The sequence below is a fragment of the Cervus elaphus genome, chromosome 11 (assembly GCF_910594005.1).
Source record: "Cervus elaphus chromosome 11, mCerEla1.1, whole genome shotgun sequence".
Lineage (NCBI taxonomy): Eukaryota > Metazoa > Chordata > Mammalia > Artiodactyla > Cervidae > Cervus > Cervus elaphus.
The window spans coordinates 56729700-56749428 of record NC_057825.1 but is presented as its reverse complement, the minus strand read 5'-3'; the positions used below and the strand labels follow the sequence as shown (position 1 = coordinate 56749428).

Genomic DNA, 19729 nt, shown 5'->3' with positions numbered 1-19729 from the left:
GACTAAGCAAGTCTGAATTGACACAACTAGGGTCTTTGCAAAAGCAGAATCTAGTACTCAGCTTTCATCTTCAGAGAGCCCAACCCAGCCCCAAGATGCCACTTGCCTCTAAGTCCTTGGTGATGGGATGAGAGGGTCCATGTGTGACCAGGAGGATGGCATAAGCTTTGCAGATCATGCCATGCCCCACCTCAATGTTGCCAGCATGCCAGTTGGTCAGCCCTGCCCGCATGATGGCCATGCCCAGCTGGGCATTGTTGGGATGGTACAGCTTCCTGTGGGGACACAGCAAGTAATCATAACACATATTCCCAACCTGCCTTGCATCTACACAGCATTTGACAGCTTATAAAGGGACCATGGGACTTCCCTGGTGGTCCAGTGGTTAACAATCCTCCTTCCAATGCAGGGGACACAGGTTCAGTCCCTCGGTGGGGAATTAAGATCCCACTTACTGTGGGGCAACTAGAGAGAAGCCTCAGCACACTGCAATGAAGACCCAGGGCAGTCAAAATAAAATAAATAAATAAAACAAAGTGACATCACTGACTAAGTCCATTTGCTTTCCCATCAGCCCTGGGAGGTATCCACCATCAAAGATAGATTGAGGCACACAGAGCCACAGTCAGATGCCAAACACCCCACGTGGTGAGGCTGTGAGGTGGAGACTCTGACCTGGGCCACTGAGCCAAGTCCTCACAGGGAAACGAGGTCAGGATTGTACTTGGAACTTGAGTACTGGGAGCTGGCAGCCTTCAGGAGCACTCAACCTCTCCTTGGGAAAAAGCTAAGAAGTTTAGGGGAAAAAAATAATTTGAATGTTCTTCGTGGGACAAAGTGGTATTCTTACCTCCCTGATACCCTCCATGGATTGAAGAGGGTACCCTCCATTCAAAAAAATACAACTTCCTTATGCAAAAGTATTCATTTGGCCAGAAATACAAATTCACACACCAGTGTGGACACATACGGCAAGAGAAAACATTAGCAGAGGAAAGGCAAGGAAGTTGCCTTTTACAGTTTATAAGCAAGGATGGCCCACACCTCTTTTATTTTCTTTCTTTTTTTTCTTCTCTTCCTGTTTTTTTGTTTGTTGTTTTTTATCACACTGTGGGGCTTGCAGGATCTTGGTCCCAAACCAGGGATTGAACCCTCACCCCCTGCAGTAGAAGCACAGAGTCTTAACCACTGGACTATCAGGGAAGTCCCTCTCTTTTTTTCTTTTGATAAACTCCAAAGCTGCAAGATTGCCTCTGTTGATTGGTTGATTGGTTGGGGGTGGGGGGAACCTTTCTAGGCATTTAAAGTCAAGCCAGATTTAGCCTTAAGGAAACCAAAAGCAGAAGATGCCACCCAAATAATAGACAATCTCGAGGTGGGAAGGACAAAGGTTGACACACAGATTTCATCTCAAGTATCAGATCTGATTATTTGGACATTATTGCTGGGCACACCATGATAAAGACGTTCAGTCATAAAGAGGATGGTGATCAATTACTAATGCCTGCTGTGGGTGCCAGAGGGAGGGATCTAGTGATACGCCTGCCATCTTCTTACCATCCCTGAAACAGACACATTTCTGGAGGCTACCTGAGACCCAGGATTGTCACCTACATGTAGCCATCCACCATCCTCCTGGCGTAGTGTGAGGCCTCCTCAAAGGCCTGCAGGTAGGACAGCACCTCGGAAACGATGCTCAGCAGCCGCAGCGTGTAGATGTTGGTGTCGGCAAACACCGGCTCCTGCTTCTGCAGGCACTCCCGGCATAACTTCACAACCTAGGAGACACAAGCCCTGTCCGTACTCATTGCTCCAGAGCACAAGCTTAATTCACATACGGGAGCATCATGATGCCACTGGACACTCATGCTTCCAAGACTGAGGAAACTGCTAACAGAGATGGGAAAGCACCAGCTTGTGATTTGAAGGGAAAAGTGGTTCCCGTTTGGCTAAGACGCCGGGATGGAAAGGGTAAGAGTGGGACACAGCGCTGACATGGCGGGATGAGGAGTTACCACAGCAGTTAGTATGGAGGCTGTTAACAGATGAATGGTACATATATACAAGGGAATTCTACTCAGCCATAAAAAGGAAAAGAATTTGAGTCAGTTGTAGTGAGATGGATGACCCTAGAGCCTGTTACACAGAATGATGTAAGTCAGAAAGACAAAAACAAATATTTCATATTAATGCATGTATATGGAATCTAGAATATTTGTTAGAAGGACTGATGCTGAAGCTGAAGCTCTGATACTTTGACCACCTGATGTGAAGAGCTGACTCATTGGAAAAGACCTTGACCCTGGGAAAGATTGAGGGTGGGAGGAGAAGGGGATGACAGAGGATGAGATGGTTGGATGGCATCATTGACTCAATGGACACGAGTCTGAACAAACTCCGGGAGGACAGGGAAGTGAAGGACAAGGAAGCCTGGGGTGCTGCAGTCTGTGGGGTTGCAAAGAGTCTGACATGACTGAACAACAACAAATGGAATCTAGAAAAATAGTCCTGATGAATCTATTCACAGAGAAGAGATGGAGATGCAGACATCTTTCTCTGTGTCCATACCTCTGCCATGTGAGGATGAAGTGAGATGATATGCATGGAAGGTGGCCAGACAAACATGAATTAAGTTTCCTATCTGCTGTATATATGTCTACTAGTCAGGAGTTTCCTTAGAAATTGACAGAAACCTAAATAAAACTGGTTAAGAATAATGGAATCACACAATGGTATATTAAAAGGAACTCAGCCATTAAAAGGAACAAAACTGGGTCATTTGTAGATGTGGATAGACCTAGAGCTGTCATACAGAGTGAAATGAAGTAAGTCAAAAAGAGAAAAATAAATATCATATGTTAATGCATATATGTGGAATATGGAAAATTGTATTGATGAACCTATTTGCAGGGAAGGAATGGAGACGCAGATATAAAGAATGGACACATTGGGGGAAAGAGAGGGAAGGAATGAACTGAGAAGGTAGCATTGACATATATATACCATCATGTGTAAAATAGATAACTAGCAGGAAGCTGCTATATAACACAGGGAGTCCAGCCTGGCACTCCATGATAACCTAGAAGGGTGGACTGTGTCAGGGAGGGAGGCTCAAGGGGGAGGAGATACATATATAATTATGACTGATTGGCATTGATGTATGTCAGAGACCTCCACAACATTGTAATTATCCTCCAATTAAAAAAGAAGTCAGTAGGGAGTTATGAAAGCTATATTCATACATTACTTCTTCTCACAACAGCATGATGAGAGAGGTACTGCTAATATCCTCATTTTCCCAGATGAGGAAACAGAAGCACAAAGAGGGTAAGTGCTTTGCTGAAGTTACACAGAGAGTGAGTGATGGAGTGCAGATTCAAACCAACCAATGGAGCTTTATCTTAACCATCATGTCCATGATTCTCCATCGTGGCTGTGCTTTGGAATCATCTGGAGAGTTTTTTTTTTATTTTACACCTTGAACAAGTAAAATTTCTACTTCTTAACTATGCTTCAATAAAGCTGGAAAAACATAAAAAGTATACCACATCCTAGAAGATATGGCCCCTTCTCATGAAGTATTGCTTATAAAGCAGTACTTCACCTGAGCATTTGACAGCCTTATAAAACTTTTTATTAGGTGAGGAGGACATGTGTAGTATGGTAGGTGATGTAACCAGTAGAATCCAAGCTATGGTTCCATTTCCACACCTCTATGGCTATAAAATGCATCATTTGGACTAGTGATACCAATGTGCATTCAGGTACCATTGGGACAAAATCTATGTAAGTTCCTGGAGAGCTTTGTAAAATCCCAGTGTCTGAGTCCTACCCTAGACCAAAGAAACTAAATATCTAGGGGAGGGACCCTGGCATCTGTAGCTCATATCTGCCCCTGGGTGGCCCTTATGCACAGTGACATTGGACAGTCATGACCTGGTAGAGGTGTACAGGATGGATTGGCAGAGAGAGGGTCCAGGAGACCAACTAGAAGGAGGCCACATTGGTCCTGGTGAGGAAGAAGATGGGCTCAATCCCAATGGACTTGGAGTCAGGCTTTCCTGACTAAGTCACATGTAGACATAGCTTCAGTGATGCCCTACAAAGTCAGATGGTTTCTAGATTTTAGTGGTTCATAGCTCTCCTCTTTTTCCCTTGCCAATCTCATAGGAGAAACGTCACACAATTCTTTCCATTTCTAATGATTGGAAATTAGTTTTCTCTGAGATTCTCCCAGAGGCCCCTGGGGCAACTGGGTGGGGGTATGACGGAGTGTGAGCTAACAAACAATCCATCCTGAAAACAATCATGAACTCGTAGGCAGTGTTCAGTCCTACATCTGGCCCTGCCCACCTTGAGCGCAGAAGAGGACAAACAAAGAAGAGAGGACAAAGGAATGGAATCAGGGGCTGAAGCTCCTACCTCAAACCTCTAGATTTTTTGTATTGTACAGCAACACTTTGTTCATGGGGACTCTCCCTGAGACTTGACAGACTCCTGGGAGGCAAGCAGCATGTCCTGTGTTGGTCACCTCAATAAGGGCTCAAAAATGGGCAATGAATGAGTGAGGAAAAAAGAGTGAAGACAACAGAAAAGCTGATAGAAATGAACAGAAATGAATCTCCCACACTGCCACATCCTAGTGGCATCCAAACCCAGCCACACAAGTTGTTTAAAGAGCTTGGAGGGGAAAAAAAAAAAATACTGTGATGATCCCTGCGTTCTGTTGCAGACTGGGTGAATCACATCCCAGGGGGTGAGACACAGGAATCTGTATTTCCAACAAACTGCCTGAGTGAATCAATGCAAATAAGTGCTCTGCAGGTCAGTGCTGGTGGTGGGTCTCAACTTTAGGTGCACATTGAAATCACGTGGGAGCTTTAAAAATCTTGATGGGTCCCATGCTAAGAGATTCTGGAAGGACTGTCCTGAGCATCAGTATTTTTCAATGATTCTAGTGTACGGCCTGGCTCTAGCGTAGAGCCAGGGTTGAATGCACAGTTAGAAGAGCCTGGAAACTGTAGTCAGGACACACGTTCAGTTACCAGAAAGCAAGCCATCCACTGCCATTTCCATTCCTCCATCCCTAATGCCAACCTAAAATATTACAGACCATCTCCCAAACCCCAGGGACATTTGTCAGGCTGCCTGTGCTTTCCTCAAATCCAGTTTTAGTGAGTTGAACCATCAGTGAGAACACATCTCTAAAGAGGCTACATGGCTTAAGGGCGAGAAGAGTCATGGTCTCAACCATGGGACATCTTCCAGAAAAAAACCTGCTTGGTAGCCTCCCCATCTTGACTGACCCCCACCATTTCCCTCCTTTACTAGAGAAACTTTCTGACCTCTTCCCCACCCCTACCCCCTATAAAAATAAATTTTTACCTCGTGGTACAAACCCTCGGAGCGAGCCTTGTCAATTTTTTCCAATGTATCCTTGGAGAATTGTATCATCTCCTTCACCACCTCCTGAGAGGGCTGGGAAAGGAAGGGACACTGAGTTGGAGGCCCCTTCATGAGGCAACCCACCCCACCTCTGAACAGCCAACATTTTTTTTATTGGAGTATAATTGCTTTACAATGTTGTGTTAGTTTCTGCCATTCAACGAAGTGAATCAGCCATAACTGTACACATATCCCCCTCCCTCTGCGACCTCCCTCCCACCCACCCGCCCATCCCAGAGAACTGAAGTGAACTCCCTGGGCTATAGAGGAGGCTTCCACTACTTCTCTTTTTATACATGGCAGAGTATATACGTCAATCCCAAACTCCCAATTTGTCCCACCCTCCCACTCCCCCCACCATGTCTACATTTTAGTTCTTTATGTCAGCGTCTCATTCCTGCCCTGCAAATAGGTTCCGTTGCTCTTGTTGACATTTACTATAGTACAAGATTAATGCCTTCCTCCTTGTGAATGCTTCATTTCTGTAAATGCCACTCAGGATCCCTATAGCTTTTCCAGCTCCCTCATTATGCTTCTGATGCACATTGCATTTTCCATTGACCAAGTCCCAGAGTCTTGCTGCTGGGTCGTGTTCCCCAGCCCAGCTTGTGCCTGGGTTTATAGACCCCAATGAAGAATCTGGCATTAATCCCTGTTGTGTTTTCTCTGGCATTTTGGATTCTTATTGTATTCTTTCACTCAAAATGTTTGCCGTTCTTCCCCTTGACTTCAAATCAACCACATATTCTATAGGTATGCCCTTGAATTTTTGTTTCCACCCAAATACTGGCCAGCACAGGACTGAGGACTGAGGGTTTGACCAAAATAATCATACTCCGGTTTGCCACTGAAGCTCATTAAACAGGGCTGTGTGGCTTTGGGCTGTCAACCCTTTCACATGTCTCTGCATCCAGCTCATAGTTCCTAGGAGGAACTTCCTTGGTGATCCAGTGGTTAAGAATCCACTTTACAAAGCAGGGACACAGGTTCAATCCCTGGTCAGGGAACTAAGATCCCACATGCCTCGGAGCAACCAAGTCTACATAACACAACTATTGAAACACGGGTTACACAACTACAGAGTCGGTGCACTGCAACAAAAGGCCCAGTGTGCCTCAATGAAGACCTGATGCAACAAAATAAATAAATGCGTGATTTTTTTAAAAGGCTATCATGAGAGAATTTGTTAGCTGTGAAATCTAGACCAATTAGGCTTCCTATGTTTGCCTAAGCAGTCTAGTGACCTTGTAAAACAAAAATGAGGTTTTGATATTTGAGGTACCATAATTAAGAAGCCAGTTCCCATGAAAGCATAATTTTGAAGAAAAAGTGCCAGATTTCTCAAAGACCAAAGAAAGAGTTTGCCTGCAATGCTTACCAATATCAGAAGCTCTTTTCTGGGAAAAAAAAAAAAGTTTTTTGCTTAGGCAAATCTGATATAATTTTTTCCCCAAAAAAACCCTTTATTATTTATTCTGACTGTAAAATTAATATATACAAACTGTTAAAAAAAATATGAAGAAAAAAGTGGAAATCCCCAGAACTCACCCAAAGATGGACACAGTATGTTGAGGAGTATTTTCTAATACATATACACAAGAATAATATTTTAAATATTTAACAACTAGTATAGGAAAAGCACTGACAGATCAAAGGCACAGACACATCAATAATATGTCTACATGACCATGGCACCTTACACTGGCTGAACTTCGGTCCTGCATGTTCACACATGCGTGAGTGTCTACGTCAATAGCATCATGTTTTTCTAACTGGTACAGTAACATATATCTCTCTATTGCCTGTTTGTTTGTTTTTTCACTTATTATAGTCAAAGCTATGGTTTTTCCAGTAGTCATGTATGGATGTGAGAGTTGGACCATAAAGAAAGCTGAATGGCAAAGAATTGATGCTTTTGAACTGTGGTGCTGAAGAAGACTCTTGAGAGTCCCTTGGAGTACAAGGATATCAAACCAGTCAATCCTAAAGGAAATCAGTCCTGAATATTCATTGGAAGGACTGATGCTGAAGCTGAAGCTCCAGTACTTTGGCCATCTGATGTGGAGAGCCAACTCATTGGAAGAGACTCTGGTGCTGGGAAATATTGAAGCAAAAGGAGAAGGGGATGGCAGAGGATGAGATGGTTAGATAGCATTATTGACTCCATGGACAGGAATCTGAGCAAACTCAGGGAGACAGAGAAGGACAGGGGGGCCTGGAATGCTGCAGTCCATGGGTTTGCATAGAGTTGGACATGACTTAGTGACTGAACAGTAGGTATTCCCCAATATAAATATGAAAACAAAACTACCAAGCATTTTACAGAATTTTGCAGACATTATCACGCTTCCCACATGAAGCTCTCATTCATTCTGTGTTCTAAGCATAACAGTCTGGAGGGAAAGGAGCATGAGACCAATTCTCTAAGGAAAATGTCTATCCCAGGCAATAAAAGCCCCGTAATTGCTTCCTAAAAAAAAAAAAAAAACCCATATTGCATTTTTAATAACTAGAATTTCCTACTATATGAAGCTAGACTAATTTATTTAATCAGGTCTCCAAATATCCAATATTTTTTTATCATAGGGAATTGGGGTCAACAACTCTGTTTAGATTTTCTGCTTAAATTGTTTTGTGGAGTCACCTTCCTTAAACTATCAAAAACTAACAAGAGAATGGGCATCTGTTCCCTTAAAAACAACCCTCCTCCATAAATGGAGATCAGGGTCTTCCCTCAGGCTCCCAGCTGCCTTGAGCCAGTTCTGCTGTGTTCACCTTGCAGTAGGAGAGCTGCCAACCAAGAAAAGCTTGCTTCAACATCAGGATCACTTAAAGAAGTGGGATTATGTTTCTTTTTCTCCCCTCCCCTCCACTTACTTTGACTTCTGCAGAATTCCTCATTATCCCTATAATTCTAACTACCTTCATTTCCATATCCTTCTGTACCTGAAAAGTGAAAATGTCAGTCACTTAGTCATGACCGACTCTTTGTGACTCCATAGACTGTAGTTTTCCAGGCTCTTCTGTCCATGGAATTCTCCAGACAAGAATATCGGAGTGGGCTGCCATTCCTTTCTCCAAGGGATGTTCCCAACCCAGGGAAGGAACTCAGGCCTCCTGCATTGCAGGAAGATTGTTTATTGTCTGAGCTACCAGGGAAGCCTGGGCTTCCCCACAGTTCTGTGTTTGTCTCTGTACTTGCCTCACAGCCTGACCCCAACAATTGATGCATACATCAGTGCTCTGCCTTCTATTTGGTCTCACCCCTGGGTTAAACTTCACTTTGACCTTTGATTTGGCTGAGATTTCTGGCTGCTTTCCTGTTTGACGACCCAAAGGTTGACTTCCCGCCTGAGTACTACTCAGCCCCTGTTAGTTAACTGGTCATGTCTTGGTCCCAGACCACATCATTTCAGTGTGTGTCTGCTTCCCTAAGCCCGTTTGAATCAACCACATTAGTGAGAGGAGTCCACGTCTTGCCTGGTGTGCAGAGTCCTGTGAGTAGGGTCCAGAGGTGTATCGTATCATCTGTCCATCAAACCTATATCTTCAGTTTCACCTATCATTTGTTGCCCAAGTGTTGGCTCATGAAATCCCATCTAGTTGATGACTACTAGTCTCCAAGCTACTGTAAGTTCCATCATATTCAAAATTCTTAGTGAATCTTCTCGAGTAATCAATAACTTGCAGGATAAACTCAGAGAATACCAAGCTGTTAGATGTTAAGAAAAATGGTACTGATGAACCTATGTGCAGGGCAGGAATAGTGACACAGACATAGAGAAGAGACCTTGGACATAGCGGGGGCAGGACAGTGTGGCACGAATTGAGAGAGTACAATGAAATATACATATTTCCATATGGAAAATAGATAGCTAATGGGAAGTTGCTGTATAGTGCAGGGAGGTCAACACGGTGCTCTGTGACAACCTAGAGGGGTGGGATGGGGAGATGGGGGAAGATTCGAGGTAGAGGGATATCTGCATACTTATGGCTGATTCACATTGTTGTATGGCAGAAGCCAACATAATGTCGTAAAGCAATTATCCTCCAATTAAAAACAAATTAAAAAAAAATAAAGTGCATCTCTTATAGAAAGCATTTTTTTAAAAAAATCTTCTTCAATTTGATGCTGTAAGAAAAAGTGCTACTTTAAGCTCTTGAAGGGAGTTAAATTTTTTCAAGGAGGCAACTGCCAAGGTTCTCAAAACAATCTGGCTGAAAAGTTGTTAACTGACACATGCAACATGTGATAAAGCTATTCTGAGAAGAGAAATGGGCTGTTCCACTTGGCTCTCTTTTCATAGTAAAGGCAGGAAAATCTGATCTGCAGATAGGATTTAAGGAACCCCGCAGAGAGAGGTTCTACTCTCCAGGAGCACCAAGATTAATAGAAAACAGGGAGGAAGAGAGAGGAGCCAGAGGAGAAGGGGGAGGAGCTAGTGGTGAAAAGCGGGAGGAACCAGAGGAGGAACCAAAAAGAGGAGGGGAGGGAAAGAGGGACACTGGCTCCCCAAACTTGAAAAATTGAAACATTCCTATTGTGAAATAGGTGAAGGCTGGAGAAAGAGGGAAAAAATTAAAAATTAAAAAAACAACAACCTAAACAAGGAGGGTTCAAAGCTACAACTGAGGGAAATTGGTGTTATTTTCTCATTTTAAAAATATTTGGTTTTTATTTTAATCCAGCTCTATATGTATATATATGTGTGTGTGTGTATACATATATATATATATACATACATATATACACACACACACACGAGTCTGAAACAATCTGATGCCAACTGAAGGTTTGAAGTTGACTCACAAAGGCTGCTCTACAGAGAGGAGCTTATCAGGCTGTGATAAAGAATTATTTAATAAATAAAAGCAATTGTGATGACATCATAGAAAAGCCTGAAGGAACTGTTAATAAGTTAGTCCAATGCCCCACTTCACAGATGAGGAAACTGAAACCCACAAGGAAGAAACTTGCCCAAGCTTAGACATTCAGGGTCACAGCCAGAATGAGAACACAGCCTCCTAATTTTTTCTCCAGTGTCCTTTCCACTACATTATGGAGGGGAAAAAAAGTGAAAGTGTTAGCCACTCAGTCCTGTCTGACTCTTTGTGACCCCATGGACTGCAGCCTGCCAGGCTCCTCTGTCCATGGAATTCTCTAGGCAAGAATACTGGAGTGGGTAGCCATTCCCTTCTTCAGTCTGCTATATTATAACAGCCTTTTATTATGTCTTCAAATGCACTTGCTTTTAAAAAATTATACTCAAAAAATTTTTTCTGCTCACTTGTTTTGGTTGAGTCATTGTTATTCCTTTGTTTTAATAGAGAAACCAAATTCATGTCTGACTCTTTGCGACCCCATGGACTGTAGCCCACCAGGCTCCTCTGTCCGTGGGATTCTCCAGGCAAGAATACTGGAGTGGGTAGCCATTCTTTCTCCAGGAATCTTTCCAACCCAGAGATCAAACCCAGGTCTCTCGCATTGCAGGTGGATTCTTTACTGTCTGAGCCACCATGAAAACCCAAGTTATTGTTATTTCTTTATTTTAATAGAGAAATGATTTTGATATAAAAATAATAAAAAGCTTTTGCTTTGAATCCAGGTCAGTTCAAGCAGAAATCATTGATGTTTTGTATCAAGAGAGATGTCAGCTCTTCAATTCAGATTGGAAGATGTGGGCATATGGTCACCATCTGGTAGCAGCTTAAAGTGAAGGGGCAGGAACTAACAACCACACATCACCTACTTAACTATTGGTATTGCCAGGTAAATATCAAAAAATTCAAAAGCCTGTATGGGAGGGCAGTTTGGAGGAGAATGGATACATGTATATGTATAGCTGGGTTGCTCTGCTGTGCTCCTGAAACTAACACAACATTGCTAATTGGCTATACTCCCATAAAAAATTAAAAGGTTAAATGAAAAAAAGAAAAATTGACATATCTGATTTCAGAATCTTAAAATGTAACTATAGAATTTTGGGTGTGTATAAGGATATTCTCCTAAAAATGTATAAAATATACAAAAGTCTTAAAATCTACATGTACAGTGTATTATATGAGCATACATGGGTCCTTTCAGGGTAAGTAAATGGGAAATAAATTAATCAGTACTAATGAACTCAAAGGGGCTTCCCAGGTGGCACTAGTGGTAAAGAGTCAGCCTGCCAATACAGAAGACATAAAGAGACACAGGTTTGATCCCTGGGTCGGGGAGACTCCCTGAAGGAGGGCGTGGCAACCTACTCCAGTATTCTTGCCTGGGAAATCCCATGGACAGAGGAGCCTGGCGGGCTACAGTTCATAGGGTTGCAAAGAGTCAGACACAACTGAAGCAACTGAGCATGCCTGCAATGAACTCAAAATAAATTAGATAAGAAACAGATATTCCATGTCAAAATAAGTAATACCTATCTCTTATCTAATTTATTTTTAGTTCATTTGTACTAATTAATTTACAATTAAACTAATACCTTAACTTGGTTTCTATAAAAAGAAATTTCAAAAGGAAATGGCAACCCACTCCAGTGTTCTTGCCTGGAGAATCCCAGGGACGGCGGAGCCTGGTGGGCTACAGTCCATGGGGTCGCAAAGAGTCGGACACGACTGACGCGACTTAGCAGCAGCAGCAGCAGCAGAAGCAAGTTATGAAAAAATTACTCAGGTCCAGGCAGCAGGCAGGAAGGCTGGCTGTCTTGCAGATAAGACACATGTTAACCTGCAGGTTCTGGAAGGTCAGGGTAAGGGTGGACACAGTAGCTTATTCCTTTCTGTACCTCCTGTGGTACTGAGCTCAGTGCCCCATACATACAAGCCAATACACGAATAAACAATTTTTTAAAAAGAACACATTCCTGAGTGTTTTGTATCCTGCCCTGTATCGAGACTGACTGACTTCTGCTTGCACACACATGTGGGTACGCGTATCTGTGTGAGTGCATGTGTCCCTTCTAATTTTAATAATTAAATAAATTTAATTTTAATTTGCATACAGAGTTACATTCTCCTCCCAAATTTAATTCATATGTTTCAGTTCTAACCCCTAGTACCTCAAAATGTGACCTTACTTAGAAATAGGGTCAGTGCAGATGTAATTAATTAAGATGGGGTCATACTTAATTAAGGGTGGGCCCCTTCATCCAATGGCACTGGTGTTCTCATAAAAAAAATGCCAAGTAAAGAGAAAGACACACACATGAGGGGAAGACCATGGAAAGAGGCTCAGGGCCGTCTACTATCTAAGGAAAGAGGCCTAGAGCAGATCCTTCCTTCATAGCCCTCAATAGGAACCAGTCCAGCCAAAACCTTGATTTCAAATTTTAGCCTCCAGAACTGGGAAATACATTTCTATTGTAAGTCACCCGGTTTGGGGTCCTGGGTGTTATGGCAGCCCTAGGAAACAAATTCATATGTCAAAGTTTGGCCCCTTAACTCTTTTCCCTTAAGAAATAGAGCTCAGACTTCCCTGGTGGCACAGTGGACAAGAATCCACCTGCCAATGCAGGGGACATAGGTTTGATCCCTGGTCCGAGAAGAGTCCATATGCCAGCTAAAGCCGGCTAAAGCCAGCTAAAGCCCATGCAGCTAAACCACAGCAGCTAAAGCCCATGTGCCACAACTAGTAAGCCTGCACTCCAGACTGCACAACCCACAACTACGGAGCCTGTGTGCCACAACTACAAAAGCATCTAGAGCATGTGCTCTGAAACAAGAGAAGCCACCACAATGAGAAGCCTGAGCACTGCAACAAAGGGTTTCCCCTGCTCACCACAACTAGAGAATGCCTGTGTGCTGCAAGGAAGACCCAAATATAAACAAATAAATGATTTTAAAAAAAGAAATAGAGCTCAGCTAATCACAATAGCTAAGATGCAGAAACAACCTATATGTCCATCAACAGATGAATGAATAAAGAAGATGTGGCACATATATACAGTGAAATATTACTCAGAGATTTAAAAAGCATGAAATAATGCCATTTGCAGCTCCATGGATGGACCTAGAGATTATCATACTAAGTGAAGTAAGCCAGAAAGAGAAAGACAAATACCATATGGTACCTCTTACATGTGGAATCTAAAATATGAGATGAACAAACTTGTCTACAAAATAGAAACAGACTCACAGACATAGAGAACAGAGTTATGGTTGCCAAGGGGTGGGGGGAGGGAAGGACTGGGAGTTTGAGGCTGGCAGATGCAAACTATTATCTATAGAATGAATAAAGAACAAAGTCCTCCTATATAGCACAGGAAACTATATTCAGTATCCTATGATAAACCATAATGGGAAAAAAACATGAAAAAGAATTATGTGTGTGTGTGTGTGTGTATAGGCTTCCCAGTGGCAGTAGTGGTAAAGAACCTGCCTGCCAATCCAGGAGACATAGGAGACACAGGTTCCATCCCTGGTTCAGGAAGATGCCCTAGAGAAGGGCATGGCAACCCACTCCAGTATTCTTGCCTGGAAAATCCTACAGACAGAGAAGTTTGGCAGGCAGCAGTCCAGAGGGTCACACAGAGTTGGACACAACTGAAGCAACTTAGCATGCACACACATATGTATAACTGAATCGTTTTGCTGTATACCAGAGACTAACACAACACTAAATCAATTATACTTCAATTAAAAATAAATTAAAAAAGGAAATAGATCTCCTTTCATGTTTGTACATAAAGATATACCTCATCAGCTTTAGTGAGCTTGAGATATTGCCTTAACTTAAATATTTCCCTATTGGTGGTTATTTAGGTATTAGTCAATATTTTGTTTCCAACAATGCCACAGTGTCCTATCTCTTTATACATATACCCATGCATGTATGCAAGTATATCTGCAGGGTAATTCTTAGAACACCTTGGCCAAAGGGTAAAAAATATTATCTATTAAAAATAAAAATAAGCTAGTGGCAAAAAAAAAAAGTCTAGAATAAGCCTGGGGATGAGAGAGAGAAACAAGTGGGGGACAGTAGCACTAATGCCTTAAGTAATTGAGTGGGGTCCCAGCATCTGAACCTAGAAGTCAATTTTGTTTGTAGCCTTTGCTCTAATCAGAGACAAGTTTCTGCCAACACACAGGATGCAGTGTGTGTGTGTGCTCAGTCACTTCAGTCATGTCCGACTCTTTGCGACCCTATGGATTACAGTCCGCCAGGCTCCTCTGTCCAGGGGGTTCTCCATGCAAGAATACTGGAGTGAGTTGCCATGCTCTCCTCCAAGGGATCTTCCCAACTCAGGGATCAAACCTGAGTCCCCTATGTCTCCTGCTTTGGCAAGTGGGTTCTTTACACTAGTGCAAACTTGGAAGCCCAATAGGATACAGAAGTTAAGTTAATTCACAAGTATATCTGTGTCTTCAAATGCACTGATGGATTGTGCATTATACAGAAGTACTGAGTTAGTCTCTCCAAGGAGTCTGGCGCCTGGTTAAAAACCTATATGTGCTTTTTCAGATCTGACTATAAGCTGTACCTGGCACGCCACACAGGTAGGAGGGAAAGCTGCCCTCCCCACAAGAGACTTGGTGCAAAGCCAGTGCACCACAGTTTCTGAAGGGAGGTGCAGCCAAGGGCTCAGGCCCATCCTGGCAGGTCACACTCTTCGCATACGGGCATTCCTGACCCATGTGCCTTCATTCTTAAGTCTCTCCCTCTCTCTTTTTAATTGAAGTATAGTTGATTAACTGAGATCTTGAGGTCTTCTTCAGGAGCCTCTACTGAGGCCTGCTTATTGTGAAAGTGGAATTGAGGGAGATTTTCTTTTCTTTTTTTTTTTAGTATTTTCTTGGCTGCACCACATAGCATGTAGGATCTTAGCTTCTGGACTGGGGATGGAACCCATACCCCGTGCATTGGAAGCATGGAGTCTTAACCACTGGACCACCAGGGAAGTCCCTGGGGGATTTTAAGACATGTTTCCTCATTCTGACTCTGTATCCAGGACTTTTCCACTCCTAACTCTTCCTCCACCTCTGACCCCCTCACTCACATGCCTCAGGGTCCATAAAACTACAAAGCCTTCAGTTCTGGGTCCCTCAGCAGTGAGCCAACCCTCACATCTGTGCTGATATACCTGACCCTCCATCTGTGTGCCTTCCCATGGAGGGAAAATGGACTGGGGGAATCAGCGCCCACTCCAGTCTCAGCCTCATGCTTTACCATTACAGGAAGCAATTAAAGGCTTGCTGCTTTCATTGGCTACTCTGACACCTAGAAGCCTAGCTCTCCCAATTCAGCAAGCCCCGACCTCCTCGTTGATAAGACTGTCAATGCTCAGTAGTCTCACCATTGATGAGGAAAGAGCTACTCAGGAGGTAAACATTTTAACCAATCTAAATATCACCTGGTCTGCACATCGCCCATTTCCCTAAGACTAGGAAAATATTTGTGATAATCTGACAACAAATCTCTTAGCCCATCTGGGCTCTCTATGAGAAACTCTCTGCATCACTTAAAGTGCAAGGGGGCAAGAAGAGGAACTTAAATTTACTAAGTGTCTACTCTCTATGCCATTTCCGTTACATAGATCATCCTATTTAATCCTCATAACAGCCCCTCACAGTGGATGTCATGTTCCTATTTTACAATTGAGAAAACAGAGTTACTCCCCCAAACTCAAAAACCTGGCAAGCAGTGGCACCAAGACACTAGCTAGGACCCATCTGTGGTGCTCTGTCCACAGTCAGGAAGGCAAGGGCACCGTGGGTAGCTGGGCAATCCACCCTGGTCCGGCTCTTGAGGAAGATGCCCAAGAGCACCCCAGTAGTGGGCTGCATGTACCTTCGGGTCGTCTTTCACCCCCAGGAAGAGGTCATCCTTCAGCCCCTTCTTGCAGTGCTCACACGTGCAGTCAAAGTAGTACTGTCTCTTCAGCTGCTTCTTGCGTTCCTCACTGATGTTAAGGAAGTCGATATAGGACACCGTCAGCTCCTCTCCTTCTGAGATTTTGCCCAGGGCTCGGAGCTCAATTCTAGACCAAGGTAAAGCAGAAGAGTCAATCAAATCCAGGGTGGGATACATGCTCTTCAAGGTTTCAAGGAGTTGAACCTCAAAGACAACTTCCACTAACACTCTGAGAAAACATTCCTCCAAAAGGGGGAATTGTGACATAAAGGACAGTTTTCTGAATAGGTCTGCTCTACTTGTCATAACAATCAAATCTGCTCCATTCAGTCTGTTGCTCTGGAATCAGCTCAAATGGACTCCCAGTAGAGAGCTGGGCTTGGTCATAAAAGCATATGAAGCTTCCATGTCTGCAATTATCCCTGCGCGTTTAGCCACTGATTGTAACAAAAGAAGGGAGAAATAATAAGGTACAAACTTCAAACAAGAGAAGACTTAATAGTCATGTCTGGTTAGTCAGGGACTGCTTCTCTCAGAAACACACATATTCAGTTACCCACAATCTTAGCCCATTTTTGTGTCTAATTATAAGCCCTAGCTTATCTAAACTTTTGGCCCAATGGTTCAAGCCAGCATTAAATGGGGAGAGTTATGCTTGGAAATCTCTGAAGGCAACTAAAGGCTGGCTCTTTAGTAGCCCATTGCATTTTTCACTTTTTTGTTTACTGGGGCACATGGATTTGGGGTTGAAGGTGGGTTAGAGAGAGCAGATGACATTTCAACTACCTTCCAGCCTAGACCTGAGCCTCCAGTTACCTACAACACTACACACCTCATCATGTAATAGAGACAGAATGTGCTGAAGACAAAAGGCCGCTGCACAACAGACATCCAGCTAAGCCAAACCAGCAGAGACCAGCCCATGGCCCTCTCAGCCATGCATCTTCTACCCACAAGGCCAGAAGCTATAGTAAGAGTAGTGAGCCCAGCAAACTGTGCTTCTGTATCTAAGCTGTGCTCCTGTATCTCCCCAAGATCCTGGCACCTTCCTTCCCAGAGGGAACCCATCACCTAGAGAGTAAGTGGCAGGATGCAGAGGGCTAGGAAAGCATCTGCAGAGAGGTCCACAGTCATTCCCTTCACCTCCCAGAGAGGCTGAGTCAGATGCCATGTGAAAGGCAGGAGATGGTCTCAGTCAGAGGCAACCCCTTCCACATGTTCTGAGATGACAGCCCAGCAAGGAACAGCGGAATGGCAGTGACACGTGTGTTCAGGTATCTGAGGTGACTGCTTCTCTCAAAGTGGGGTACACTGCCATGCCCAATAAATGTGATCATATATATATATATACTTATACATATACATACACCCACACACACACACACCCCCCTTATATGGAGACCGGCAAAATTGTCTTTAGTCCCTTGTTTCCTTTCATCTCCACTCTAATTTTTGACTGTTACTGAAGGAGTGAAAAGCAAAAGGAGAGAAGGGCAAAATGACCTACTCGCAGCTCTGCTTAGAATCCTAATATGTCCCAGCTACAGGGCATTGACCTCCTCATTTCACAGATGAGGATACTGATACCCAGAGAGGTGAAGTAACTTCCCTGAAGGTCCCACAGCACTTTGGCAATGGGGCCAAGATTTTGAACTCAAGAGCTTTATCATATCATACTGGCCACTAATTCATAGTTGGCCCAGAAGCCGTAAAGAGAATACACGAATAAATACATACCAAAAACATCACATTTACAGATATCATTTTTAGAACTAGTCTGAGTGAGAAATTGGAGGTTATGAACAAACACACAGTCCTTTAGTAGGTCAGTAATAACAACAGTCCTCATTTCATGGTAAATAGGGTTTAGAGGAATCATGTGTGGTTTTCTAAGATGATGTGGACTGGAAGGGACTGTCATACTTTGGGGTTGGAGGAGAGAAAGAAATGAGGAGTAAAACAGAAGAAAGAAAGGGAGCAAAAGAAAGCACAGCACAGCAGGTAGTGGTGGGTGAAGAAAAAGATGATTAACATAAATGCATTAAACATACAGCATTCAGCAAAGATGAGATTTGGGGGAGCAGACAGGCATTACAGACAGACAGCAACCAAGGGGTCTCAGGAAGGGGCAGTCCCAGCAAAAATCAGGCAAGTGAGGGAGATGGGTCAGAGGAACAGGGAGGTTTTCAAAGACTGACCCACCTCATCTGGGTGTGAAACATGGATTTCACTGCCTCATGACTGAAAAACAAAACAGACACCCAAATGGAAATCATTACCATTGGCTCATCCCGTACAACCAGCAACAGTGCACAGCATTCCAGGTTATGCCGTCAAAGCTTTGGCCAGCAAGACCACCTCTCTCCCAACCCCTTCTAGCTGAGCTTCCTTGCCAAGATGTAGCCTGGTATAATGGAAAATACATTTGATATGGAATGAGAAGTTCTGGGTTCAAAAGGACTCAGCCCTGGACAAATACCCTGGGCCTTGGTATTTTCATCTGTAAGCTGGCAACGAGACTGTCATAAGACAATGAATTCAAAAGTAGAGGGCTACCATATTTTTCAACGGCAGGGCAAAAAAAAGCATGTGAACCATTCATGAAAGATGCTCCTGGTTGCCCAGTCAAGTTTGAATGCCAAATCATGGGCAAATTGGGCTTGGAGTAGCCCCTCAGAGCCTTAGGGTCTTCTGAGTGGTACACCAATAGGGCTTCAACTTCAAGTTACCAGCTGCATTGCCATCAAGAAGCAGAATCAAACAATCTTTGGGTGGTTTACTCTAGCTAATTTCTCTTTAAATTGAAAATTGAGGGCAAGAGGAGAAGGGGGTGACAGAGAATGAGATGGTTGGATGGCATCATCGACTCAATGGACATGAGTTTCACCAAGTTCCGGGAGATAGCAAAGGACAGGGAAACCTGGCGTGCTGCAGTCCATGGTGTCACAAAGAGTTGGACACAACTAAGCGACTGAACAACATCAATTTCTTTTTTAATGAAATAAATGTTCCTGCAGGCATTCTTTTCCATAAATAAGGTAGAGTGCTAAAAAACCACATGGGAAGCTACATATTATTATCCCTCTAAACAAGCCTCTTGCGCCACCCTTATGGGTGGCCTCTTTTGATGTCTGTCTTGGGAAGAGTTTGAATGTGTCCGGAGACCAGTCACACAGGTAGTATGTAAAAATTGCTGGGATTAGAATTGGACTCCTAACACCACAACCAGTATTCTTTCCACTATGGCAGGCACCTAGACTGTTACTGCAAAGTCACCTTCTTTCACACAACAGCCAAGAAGCTCAGGTACCATGTGCCTGTTCAAAATTAGTGGATGCATCAAAGCCAGAGCAGACACTGGTGATGATCTGAAGAAAGGGCCCCCAGGTTTCTGTGGTAGTGACAAGAAAGGCACTGGGTCATCACCACTTATGGGAGTGG

At 43.5% G+C, this 19729-nt stretch overlaps 1 protein-coding gene across 2 annotated transcripts in view; it reads right to left on the bottom strand.

The window, feature by feature from the left end:
- Positions 1–19729, bottom strand: part of SMYD1 (SET and MYND domain containing 1) — a 43487-nt gene that overhangs the window by 5671 nt on the left and 18087 nt on the right. The window contains exons 5-9 of one of the 2 annotated variants that reach the window (XM_043917835.1): positions 18491–18529; positions 16226–16415; positions 5386–5478; positions 1615–1778; positions 107–275 (exon numbers count right to left, since the gene is read on the bottom strand). In XM_043917835.1, coding sequence (XP_043773770.1) covers positions 107–275; positions 1615–1778; positions 5386–5478; positions 16226–16415; positions 18491–18529 — 655 coding nt within the window. The remainder of the gene's footprint in view (positions 1–106; positions 276–1614; positions 1779–5385; positions 5479–16225; positions 16416–18490; positions 18530–19729) is intronic. The other variant, XM_043917836.1, reaches the window with a different exon arrangement.